Source organism: Mytilus edulis, chromosome 5 (genome assembly GCF_963676685.1).
Source record: "Mytilus edulis chromosome 5, xbMytEdul2.2, whole genome shotgun sequence".
Lineage (NCBI taxonomy): Eukaryota > Metazoa > Mollusca > Bivalvia > Mytilida > Mytilidae > Mytilus > Mytilus edulis.
In genome coordinates, this window is record NC_092348.1 from 97,264,511 (window position 1) to 97,277,398 (window position 12,888).

General features: G+C 31.9%; 1 protein-coding gene across 10 annotated transcripts in view; it reads right to left on the reverse strand.

Annotated features, from left to right (window-relative positions):
- The window catches only part of LOC139524914 (MAM and LDL-receptor class A domain-containing protein 1-like), a 228,158-nt gene that overhangs the window by 170,294 nt on the left and 44,976 nt on the right, over positions 1-12,888 (reverse strand). For all 10 annotated transcript variants that reach the window (XM_071320091.1, XM_071320086.1, XM_071320088.1 and 7 more), the window contains 3 exons: positions 10,083-10,157; positions 8,423-8,521; positions 7,695-7,770 (listed from right to left, as the gene is read on the reverse strand). In XM_071320091.1, coding sequence (XP_071176192.1) covers positions 7,695-7,770; positions 8,423-8,521; positions 10,083-10,157 — 250 coding nt within the window. The remainder of the gene's footprint in view (positions 1-7,694; positions 7,771-8,422; positions 8,522-10,082; positions 10,158-12,888) is intronic.

The following is a 12,888-nucleotide window of genomic DNA, read 5'->3' on the forward strand; positions in this document are numbered from 1 at the left end:
ATTTCTGTAACTTATACCATTTATATAAAAACATCTAATTGTATACAAACAAACCTGCAACTTATACCATTTATATAAAAACATCTAATTGTATACATACAAACCTGCAATTTATACCATTTATATAAAAACATCTAATTGTATACAAACAAACATTCATTCCTGTAACTTATACCATTTATATAAAGACATCTATCTGTATACAAACAAACCTTCATTTCTGTAACTTATACCATTTATATAAAAACATCTAATTGTATACAAACAAACCTTCATTCCTGTAATTTATACCATTTATATAAAGACATCTATCTGTATACAAACAAACCTTCATTCCTGTAACTTATACCATTTATATAAAGACATCTATTTGTATACAAACAAACCTTCATTTCTGTAACTTATACCATTTATATAAAGACATCTATCTGTTTACAAACAAACCTTCATTCCTGTAACTTATACCATTTATATAAAGACATCTATCTGTATACAAACAAACCTTCATTTCTGTAACTTATACCATTTATATAAAGACATCTATCTGTATACAAACAAACCTTCATTCCTGTAACTTATACCATTTATATAAAGACATCTATTTGTATACAAACAAACCTTCATTTCTGTAACTTATACCATTTATATAAAACATCTAATTGTATACAAACAAACCTTCATTCCTGTAATTTATACCATTTATATAAAAACATCTAATTGTATACAAACAAACCTTCATTCCTGTAATTTATACCATTTATATAAAGACAACTTATTGTATACAAACAAACCTTCATTCCTGTAATTTATACCATTTATATACAAAACATCTAATTGTATACAAACAAACCTTCATTCCTGTAATTTATACCATTTATATAAAAACATCTAATTGTATACAAACAAACCTTCATTTCTGCAATTTATAACATTTATATAAAGACATCTAATTGTATACAAACAAACCTTCATTTCTGTAATTTGTATCATTTATATTAAGACATCTAATTATAAACAAACAAACCTTCATTCCGGCAGCATTAGAAATTGTAACTTTTCCCTTTTTCCACTGGTTACCAAGGTTACCAGATTCTATAAATACTTCATTTTCAGGGGTTATAATTCCGGTTGATATTTTGAGATCTCCCATAAATATATCCTGGTCAGTTATCAAACCAAACATGTGATATTGAAAAGTCAAACAATAGTCACCTGCTGTTAAAGAAAAAAACCCAATATATTCTATATTTCAAAACAAATTGCTGAAATTCTTTTTTAAAAGATCAAAAAAGCATATATTCTTTATTCATGAAACTGCTTACTGGTTTTTACAGAAAGGCTAGCATATTCTCATTAGTCAAAACTTTTAGTAATTTTGGTCCTCAATGCTCTTCATCTTTGTACGTTATTTGGCCTTTTTAACTTTTTTAAATTCGAGTGTCACTGATGAGTTATTTGTAGACGAAATGCACGTCTGGAGTAAATACAAAATTTAATCCTGGTATATATGATGAGTTTATTTCTCTAATAAGTTATACCACAGAATATCGTTTTATTGATAATTCCTTAAAACAAATAATATATAATTTACCATTTAATTTCGTTGACGATTCCAACCTTGCAATATCGTTGCTTCTTCTTGGTGAAGAAACTTCTATATACTTGTATTTACTGCCTTCTACAGCTGCTTGTGGTCCAGTGTCCACAGATGGAGTGCTTCCCTATATATAATTACATAAATAAAGTACTATAAATTATCTCTTTTAAATGTCTTACAGTCAAAATTAGAACAAACATTTCTACAATTGTCCCATTATAACTCCCTGAGGCATAGATAACCTTAGATAGATTTGGCTATTTTTAGGTATGTTTTGGTCATATAACACTTTAACCTTTTGGGTACTTATACATCCTTGGCTTTCGAATATTCAGTTTTAAGTGTTCCTGAAGAAGTAAATCCAGAGAAGCACTTAAGAAGCATTAACTGTATTACTTGTTATTTTTTTTAAAACCTGCTTTGAAGCGAAATCTTGTCTAGTCCGTATAAAAAAGTAGATGTGGAACAATTAAAACGAGAAAACTTAGGAACTAATTTGAAGGAAAAACAAACATGAAACACAGCAACAAACAACAACCACTGAATTACAAGCTCCAGACTTAATTGGAAACGGCACATACTGCCTGTGGTTGGAATGTGGTTGGGTTGAAAATGTTAGCAGGCCTACCCTCTCCTAACCTGTAAAAGTGGTGTAAACAAACTCCTAACCTGGGACAGTGGTGTAAACGAACTCCTAACCTGGGACAGTGGTGTAAACAAACACCTAACCTGGGACAGTGGTGTAAACAAACTCCTAACCTGGGACAGTGGTGTAAACAAAGGTTGTAAGCACAAAAGGGTAACGATTGCTTTAATTTATCAATGGGAAGTAAAATTAAATAGTGTAATGTCAATAAAGAACTGATTGTAACTGATTCAACTACAATTCTGGACAATAGGTGATACCGTCAATTTTCAAAATTAACTGAAAAACATCTTTTATAATTTAGAAGAGCTATATATTTCTGCGCCTTGCAAAAGTTTTATAATTTTCTTGACAGGTGTAATAATGTTTTGTGACTTGAATATCTGAGCATCATTACATTGATAAACATCAATGGACTAGTTTGTTGTGAATCAAGAAGGTAGTGGTAAGTCTTGGAAGATTAAGATACAAAGTCAGTAACATAAGGTAGTGGTAAGCCTTGGAAGATTTACATATCAAGTCAGTAACATAAGGTAGTGGTAAGCCTTGGAAGATTTAGATATCAAGTCAGTAACATAGGGTAGTGGTAAGCCTTGGAAGATTTTGATATCAAGTCGGTAACATAAGGTAGTGGTAAGCCTTGGAAGATTTTGATATCAAGTCAGTAACATAAGGTAGTGGTAAGCCTTGGATGATCAAAATTAAGTCAGTAACATGAGGTAGTGGTAATCCTTGGAAGATTTAGAAATCAAGTCAGTAACATAAGGCAGTGGTAAGCCTTGGAAGATTTAGATATCAAGTCAGTAACGTAAGGTAGTGGTCGGCCTTGGAAGATTTAGATATCAAGTCAGTAACATAAGGTAGTGGCAAGCCTTGGAAGATTTAGATATCAAGTCAGTAACATAAGGTAGGGGTAAGCCTTGGAAGATTTATATATCAAGTCAGTAACATAAGGTAGTGGTAAACCTTGGAAAAGCCTTGGAAGATTTAGATATTAAGTCAGTAACATAAGGTAGAGGTAAGCCTTGGAAGATTTAGATATCAAGTCAGTAACATAAGGTAGTGGTAAACCTTGGAAAATTTAGATATCAAGTCAGTAACATAAGGTAGTGGTAAGCCTTGGAAGATCTAAATATTAAGACAGTAACATAAGGTAGAGGTAAGCCTTGGAAGATTAAGATATCAAGTAAGTAAACGAGGGACGAAAGATACTAAAGGGACAGTCAAACTCATAAATCTAAAACAAACTGACAACGCCATGGCTAAAAATGAAAAAGACAAACAGAAAAACAATAGAACACATGACACAACATAGAAAACTAAAGAATAAACAACACGAACCCCACCAAAAGCTAGGGGTGATCTCAGGTGCTCCGGAAGGGTAAGCAGATCCTGCTCCACATGTGGCACCCGTCGTGTTGCTTATGTGATTACAAATCTTGTAAATAGTCTAATTGGGTAGGTCACATTCATGAAAGGGAAGGGGATTGTAGTTACGACGTAAGGAACATATCCGATATCATTTGTGAAACGGATATTTCATAACGGTCAACCAACTCGTGATGGCGTCCGTAAAATTTACGAAGGGATGATTTCAACTTCACCATTTGGAACTCTTGGTTTAATAGCTTCCTTGTGAGCAGTAACCCTCTATCAAGAAAATTATGATAGGAAATGCAAGCACGGGAATATCGTATCAATTACATAGGGTAGTGGTAAGCCTTGGAAGATTTAGATTTCATTGATTGTTGGTTGCTTGATTTCCAGTGGCAAATATTTCATGCATTTTCAGGACGATTTAGATATCAAGTCAGTAACATAAGGTAGGGGTAAGCCTTTGATGATCTAAATATCAAGTCAGTAACATAAGGTAGGGTAAGCCTTGAATGATCTAAATATCAAGTCAGTAACATAAGGTAGGGGTAAGCCTTGGAAGATCTAAATATCAAGTCAGTAACATAAGGTAGGGGTAAGCCTTGGAAGATCTAAATATCAAGTCAGTAACATAAGGTAGTGGTAAGCCTTGAGAGATTTAGATATCAAGTCAGTAACATAAGGTAGAGGTAAGCCTTGGAAGATTTAGATATCAAGTCAGTAACATAGGGTAGTGGTAAGCCTTGGAAGATTTAGATTTCATTGATTATTGGTTGCTTGATTTCCAGTGGCAAATATTTCATGCATTTTCCGGACGATTTAGATATCAAGTCAGTAACATAGGGCTTTACCCAACACTACCTTGAACAGAAACTTTAACCTGCCCACTCGCACTATCATTTTCTGTGTTCATTGGTCCGTGAAATTAGGGTTAAAACTCCAACAAGTGAAACTGCGAGCTACTGCTCACTAATGACAGCCCCGCCACAATTGGATAATATAAATAGTGTAAAAATATGCAAGTGTTCGGTAAACAGGAAGTTATCAAGTGATGACTCTGAAAACACATCACACGGTATAGCTGGCTTATATAAACCCTGAAACCAAATTTCAGAAATCCTTGTATTGTAGATCCTGAGAAAAATGTGACGAAAATTTTCAACATAGCTATCATGTGTAAAATCATACAAGTGTTCGGTTAACAGGAAGTTGTCAAGTGATTAATCTGAAAACGCATCACACAGTATAGCTGACTTATATAAACCCTGAAACCAAATTTTAGAAATCCTTGTATTGTAGTTCCTGAGAAAAATGTGACGAAAATTTTCAACTTGGCTATCATGTGTTAAACCATACAAGTGTTCGATAAACAGGAAGTTGACGAGTGATGAATCTGAAAACGTATCACACAGTAAAGCTGACTTATATAAACTCTGAAACCAAATTTCAGAAATCCCTGTATTTTAGTTCCTCAGAAAAATGGGATGAAAAAAATTCATGGGACGGACGGACTGACGGACAGATGGAAGGATGGACAGATAGAGGTAAAACAGTATACCCCCTTTTTTTTAAAGCGGGGGTATTTTTTAAAGGGGGGTATAATTATGCAAATTAGAAAGATCATATCATAGGGAACATGTGTACTAAGTTGCAAATTGATTGGCCTTCAACTTCATCAAAATCTACCTTGACCAAAAACTTTAAACCTGAAGTGAGACAGACAGACAGCCGAATGTATAACAATTGAAAGAAGGAGCAATGAACTGAAACCCAGACCGAAAAACATAATGCCACTAATTAGTAAGGCATAATAAGTGAGACATAAAAACATAATGACCCTAATTAACAAGGCATAATAAGTGAGACATAAAAAACATAATGCCACTAATTAATAAGGCATAATAAGTGAGACATAAAAACACAGAGTGGAAGTTAATGGGTACTTTTACATCCCATACAACAAAAGGACTTAGCTGAAAGAACTCATAGTACTGACAGCTATAGTTCAAAGCCAGTACAAATGTAACAAAAAGCATGCATCTAAGATTATACATAGGCATTTAAGACTAAATTATAAATATGTTCATGATAAAGTAATACTGAGGCATCTAAGACTAAATTACCAATCTGTTTTAATGAAGTTATACCAAGGCATCTAAGACTAAATTATAAATCTGTTCATGATGAAGTTATACCCAGGCATCTAAGACTAAATTATAAATCTGTTAATGATGGAGTAATACCCAGGCATCTAAGACTAAATTATAAATCTGTTAATGATGAAGTAATACCCAGGCATCTAAGACTAAATTATAAATCTGTTTATGATGAAGTAATACCCAGGCATCTAAGACTAAATTATAACTCTGTTTATGATGAAGTAATACCCAGGCATCTAAGACTAAATTATAAATCTGTTTATGATGAAGTAATACCCAGGCATCTAAGACTAAATTATAAATCTGTTTATGATGAAGTAATACCCAGGCATCTAAGACTAAATTATAAATCTGTTCATGATAAAGTAATACCAAGGCATCTAAGACTAAATTATAAATCTGTTCATGATGAAGTAATACTGAGGCATCTAAGACTAAATTATAAATCTGTTCATGATGAAGTAATACCCAGGCATCTAAGACTAAATTATAAATCAGTTCATGATGAAGTTATACCCAGGCATCTAAGACTTAATTATAAATCTGTTCATGATAAAGTAATACCAAGGCATCTAAGACTAAATGATAAATATGTTCATGATGAAGTTATACCCAGGCATCTAAGATTAAATTATAAATCTGTTCATGATGAAGTTATACCCAGGCATCTAATTTTAAATTATAAATCAGTTCATGATGAAGTAATACCCAGGCATCTAAGACTAAATTATAAATCTGTTCATGATGAAGTAATACATGTAGTGAGGCATCTAAGACTAAATTATAAATCTGTTCATGATGAAGTAATACCGAGGCATCTAAGACTAAATTATAAATCTGTTCATGATGAAGTAATACCCAGGCATCTAAGACTAAATTATAAATCTGTTCATGATGAAGTAATACCCAGGCATCTAAGACTAAATTATAAATCTGTTCATGATAAAGTAATACCGAGACATCTAAGACTAAATTATAAATCTGTTCATGATGACGTAATACCGAGGCTATTTGATCATCAATACAAAAATTGAATTTACAGTATATCTGTTTATATTTCTTTTTATGTTTTGTACTGATATATCAAACATATATATTCTATCATCTTATGTATTTGTTATGTAATTGATTGTAATGATAAATGTTTGTTCTTAGTTTTTGTGTTGTTGACAATCTATCTTTTGGATTTTACATGAATAAAATCTTTTTACTTTGACTTACACTTCCACGAGTCCAATCAAAATCATCATTTGTAGCTTCAACCAAAAAACATGGAGCACCATCTTCAAATGTACATGTCTGGGTGCCATCTGAAAATATAGAGAAAAACGTAGAGCACCACCCTCAAAAGTACATGTCTGGGTGCCATCTGAAAAGATAAGATAAAACATGGAGCACCATCTTAAAATGTATATGTCTGGGTACTATCTGAAAAGATAGAGAAAAACATACAGTACTACCAACAAAAGTACATATCTAGGTGCCATCTGAAAAAATAAAAGAAAAACATGGAGCACCATCTTAAAATGTACAAGTCTGTGTGCCATCTGAAAATATAGAGAAAAACAATTGTGGACAAGTTTGGCTAAATTTATCTTAGTAGTTTCAGAGAAGATTTTTGTAAAAGATTACAAAAATTTACAACAAATTGTTAAAACTTGACTATGAAGAGCAATCACTCCTTAAGGTCTTGTTGACTTATTTGTAGATCTTACTTTGCTGAACATTATTACTGTTTAAAGTTTATATCTAATAATATTCAAGATAATAACCAAAAACGGCAACATTTTCTTAAAATTACCAATTCAGGGGTAGCAACCCTATTAATCTGAAAATTTCAGGGCAGATAAATCTTAACCTGATAAACAATTTTTATGTATACTATATAGAGTCCAGTACTTACACATGTTAAATATACTATAAGGAACAATTCCATCTTCCCAAAGCCAAGGGGTATAAGTGTCAAAATTTCTCTTTCTGCCGCTTGAGTCACCCTGGAAAAAAACAGAAGGTACTATAAACAAACTTATTTTCACAAGTTTTTGTGATTATAACACAATGTTGACTGCTGCAACCTTATTTGGGACAATTCTACCTATTGTGTTGGTTTGTTTTGTTCACACATTGTTTTCAATGATGGAATTAGATGCAACTGTCATACAAGTGATCAGAAAGGTGTAGCAGGCTATGACACCAGGTTTAATCTATCATTTTCTACACAAGGAAATGTCTGTACCAAGTCAGGAATAGGACAGTTGTTTTCCTTTTGTTTTAAGTATTTGAGCTGTTGATTGCGCCATTTGATAGGAGACATCATTAGCTTTGTGGCATTTATTTTTTTGTGTGGTTATGAAACCAATTTGATGTTTTCCTTTAAGAAACATCTGTGACAATTATATTTATTATCTATAAGTCACAAAAAATAAATGGACGGTTTAAATAGGCCTCTCCACTTTGAAAGGAAAATAATTATCTTCAAAATCTGTTGTTTTTGTACTAGACTTAGAAAACTGTAATGTAAGAATGTAAAATTTAAAGTCAAGTGGACATTAAAAATATGTTGAAATTCTCTTATACTCATCAGATTTTTTGGTCTGAAATGACAGGAATTTTCATTGGTTAGCCATAAATGTGATATCTACTCACTGATTTCTTCGCTAGTGCTTCTTGTTCTGGTGTAAGTTTGTGTGAGTCATGGGAATCACCGTACGTCTTAGCGCTGTTTTCTCGGTGGAGTCCTTGAACCTATTAATTATAATAACAGTAATCAGATGTTTCTTCTATTGCTATTTTCAGTATCTTCTGAAGACCTTTCTATGGACATTACATTATGTTAAGAAAAATTCATTGAATCCTTTCCACATTGCCAAAAGATTTGTGAATCTGTCAACAGGAAGTGATATCAAAACAGAAACATCCTTCGCATTCTTTATAATAGACTATTAACAAGAATATGTCCATAGTACACAGATGCCCCACTCGCACTATCATTTTCATTGTTCAGAGGACAGTGAAGTTGGGGTCCAAACTCTAATTTGGCATTACAATTAGAAAGATATTATCATAGGGAACTGGCTTGAACATGTGTACTAAGTTTCAAGTTAATTGGATTTAAACTTCAAAAACTAACTTGACCTAAAACTTCAACCTGACGCGAGATAGACAGATAGACGAACGAACAAACAGACAGACAAAATCGATGCATAGACTGATTTACATAATGCCCTAGGTGTTTTTCTAATGTTTTTTTGTGTCTATCTTCTTATTTGGGGTTATCCATAATTGTCAACCATTTTCCAGGGTGTTCAATACATACACTTTTTCAGACCCCACCCTCCCTCAAAAAGTGTATATCAACCATTTTCTGATTTTAAGACAAGAATCAATCATTTTTAACAAATCCTGTTTTTTATAGTATAGTTTATTAACAAAATTTGCAGCGAAAATAAACTAAAACATATCTGACCAAAAATTCCGGAAAGAATAAAAAGCATATAAGGTATGTAGATTTGTTATCCCCCTCCAACCCAGTGTACAGTTTGTAAACTTTGGAAAATGGTTGACAATTATGGATGACCCCTTTCTCATTTTGATGTTATTCGTACATGTATGCTCACATTCTTAATTAATGTAATTCAGATGGTTGTTTTCATAAATTAATTAAATTAATTGAAAATAATTTGATCAGGTTGGTAATAAAATATTCTTATGAAAAGATATCAAATTTGTGCAAGTCATAGAAACACACAATCATTTTCATGATATTTCTTCCATTCAGAATTTTGTACCATCTTCAAATCCAGAGGGATAGCATTAGACCCAGCATGACTGAATAAACAAAAATGTGTCCCCAGTACACGGATGCCCCATCCATACTATCACTTTCTATGTTCAGTGGACCGTGAAAATGGGGGGAAATCTCTAATTTGGCATAAAAATTAGAAAGATCATATCACGGGGAACATGTATACTAAGTTTCAACTTGATTGGACTTCAACTTCATCAAAAACTACTTCGACCAAAAACTTTAACCTGAAGCAGAACAGACGGACGAGCAGAGGAATGAACGAACGGGGGAATGAATGAACAGACGAACGAACGGATGAACGAACGAACAGAAGGACGGACGCAGACCAGTAAACATAATGCCCATAAATGGGGCATAAAAATAACAATATAATATCACTTTTCCAAAAATACCCACGCAATAACACCTTTTTTATCTTCTGTTTATACAGTCCACCTTTGAAAACATTGGTGGACATGTGACTTTTTCTAAACTAATCAGATTATTATAAATACTTACTAGATGAGGATGTCCATTGTTTTCAATTTCCATACCTTCAAGCAGGTTAGATTCAGGGTCATCAGGGTCAATATTCTAAAAGCGAAAAAGTAGAAGAAAAATCGGTTCAGTCTTCTTTTAAAGTCTGATACATTTGTCATATGAAACCTAAAATTAAAAAAAAAATGATGCATATGTTTTTTTTTATAACAAAATGAATAGTTTTCATTATTAAACTTATGCACATATACTTTTTTCTGAAGAAAATTCTTTAATTTGTCCACATTTAGAATAACTTTACTTTTCTTTAATTGCTTGTTTCCAGGAAGCAATTCACCGGTATATTTTCCGTATGCAGAGTGACCTTGGCGTGAACCTTGACATAAAAATCTGGTGGTCGCTCTACGAATTGATCTGTCACTGAAATAAACTATTATCCGATTGTATATATGTTAAACACGTGCTCAATATCCACGCTTTTTTGTTGATTGTTTACAATAAGGTGACAATCAGTAAACTTTGGAGTCAAAACACGGCATTTAATGAACAGTCATATTTGTATAATCATAACAAACAGAGAGAGAAAAAAATGACGATTATATGATATATTTGCGTAAAAAATGATAACAGTTCATGATATATACATGCATAATCAGTTCAAGAATTAGATAAACATTATTTTTCACCAGTCACTCGTTTCATAAAATAAATTGTCCCTGGTCTAGCAACATCAACAAGGATAGAAGTACAGACCCAAAAACATTCTTAGGGTAGGACCAAGGATCCAGAATTTTTTCACCTAATTTCGGTCATTTTGATATAACTTAAAGTTGGTGCCCTTATTCAAAAAAAGATTGTCAAAAATCACATTACTGCATGAGTATTGCTCATACTCGTAGCATCAACAAACTGTTTTCATTGTTGCATCGCATTTTCTTCATAATTTATCCTACCATTTTCCTAAAATCTATCGAGAGCAATTAAGGGAAGGCAACAATTTAATAATAAAATGATTTTAATGACTCAAAACAATAATTTTCTCAGCCATCACTTACATTTCTTTCAACATTCAAACCGGATGTTATGCAACAATACTAAAACGAACAATTACGGACTTATTTCCGGGATTAGTTTTGTTCATCAAATTCACAGGAAAAATGGCTTTTTAATTTTTTAAGAATATTAATAAAAATAGTTGCACTTGCTTTATTTAGCATGAAATCATTTTAAATTTTACGATTTAGTGTCCCAAGATACAGAAGAGAATATCAAGCATGTATATTACAGAGTAAACAAAGCACATGTGTTAGTAGTGAAATAATACTGTTTTCTACATAAATTAAATCAAGTTTTAATTTAATTTTTAATAATTGTCTTAGCTGAAAAGTAATTAAATAATGAAGACAGTTGGTATAGAATTTTAATTTCTTTTGTTGAGTTCACAAGTAATTGGAATTCGATTCCCATTAACTAATTCGATTTAGTTTTATTCGCATTCGAAATGTTTTAAGTCCTATTAACGTCAATTCTTATCGGAATTGCAATGCACGTCAAATTCGCTAAACTGTCCAAACGACGTTAACTTTTAATTCGTATTAACAAAAGCATATTTCTAATGCCAATTGGATAATTCAAATTGGCTATATAATTCGAATCAATTTGATTTAAAATCAAAGAGCTGAAGAGCTCTGAGGGAAAAGACGGCCATTGTTTCTTTTTTTTTTTTTTGGGGGGGGGGGGTATCTTTTGATAGTCTACATACAAAGAATGAGCAAAATAACAGCTTTAACATATAGAAAGGTTGACAATAATGAAACTAATTGTTGTTTATTGTTATTTCATTTCCTTAGTCAAGAATTCATCATAGAGACAATTTGGACCAATGAGATCTGCACCTTCTAAATCAAAACATTTGATTAAAGTTGGGAGTTAGTTATCTAAAATTCAATTGAATTTAACAAATTCTACAATATATTTTAGAATTTTCATTATGTACCACTGAATGGCAGTCAATTTTTTGTGACAGTACTCAAGATTATTAAAGATTTTTTAATTTTTTCTCAATAAAGTGAGGACTGAAAAATCTATTCAGTTTTAATTTTCCATTAATAAAGTTCCCAGTTACAACTCTCAACACAGGGATACATGTACTTATAAAATCCAATATGATTGATATAAGCTGTGTGAAATTTGTTTCCAGATCCCACATTTTGATATATTTGTAAATTTTAGGATAAATAGCTTAAAATACAAAAAGCAACATTTGAAAAAAAAATTACCATTACAATAATTATGTTGGTACACAAAATTATTCTTTAATTGAAGACTACTTATCATATACTTAATGTCACATTTTTAGTTTTCAGATACATTAACTTTCATTTTAGTGGGTAATTACTCATCAATTGAGGTGCTCCTGAATTGGAGAAAGATTCTAAAAACATAACTTTACAGAAAGAATAAAAACTGCAGTTGCTCTCCCCAATCTCAATAGGTTAAAAATACAAAAAGCAACATTTTTTTTTTATATATTTTTTTTTAACCATTACAATAATTATGTTGGTACACACAATTATTCTTTAATTGAAGACTACTTATCATATACTAAATGTCACATTTTAAGTGTTTAGATACATTTACTTTGATTTTAGTGGATAATTACTCATCAATTGAGGTGCTCCTGAATTGGAGGAAGATTCTAAAAACAGAACTTTTTAGCCAAGGCTCCGTGTTGAAGGCCGTACTTTAACCTATAATGGTTTACTTTTTCAATTGTTATTTGTATGGAGAGTTGTCTCATTAGCACTCACACCACATCTTCCTATAT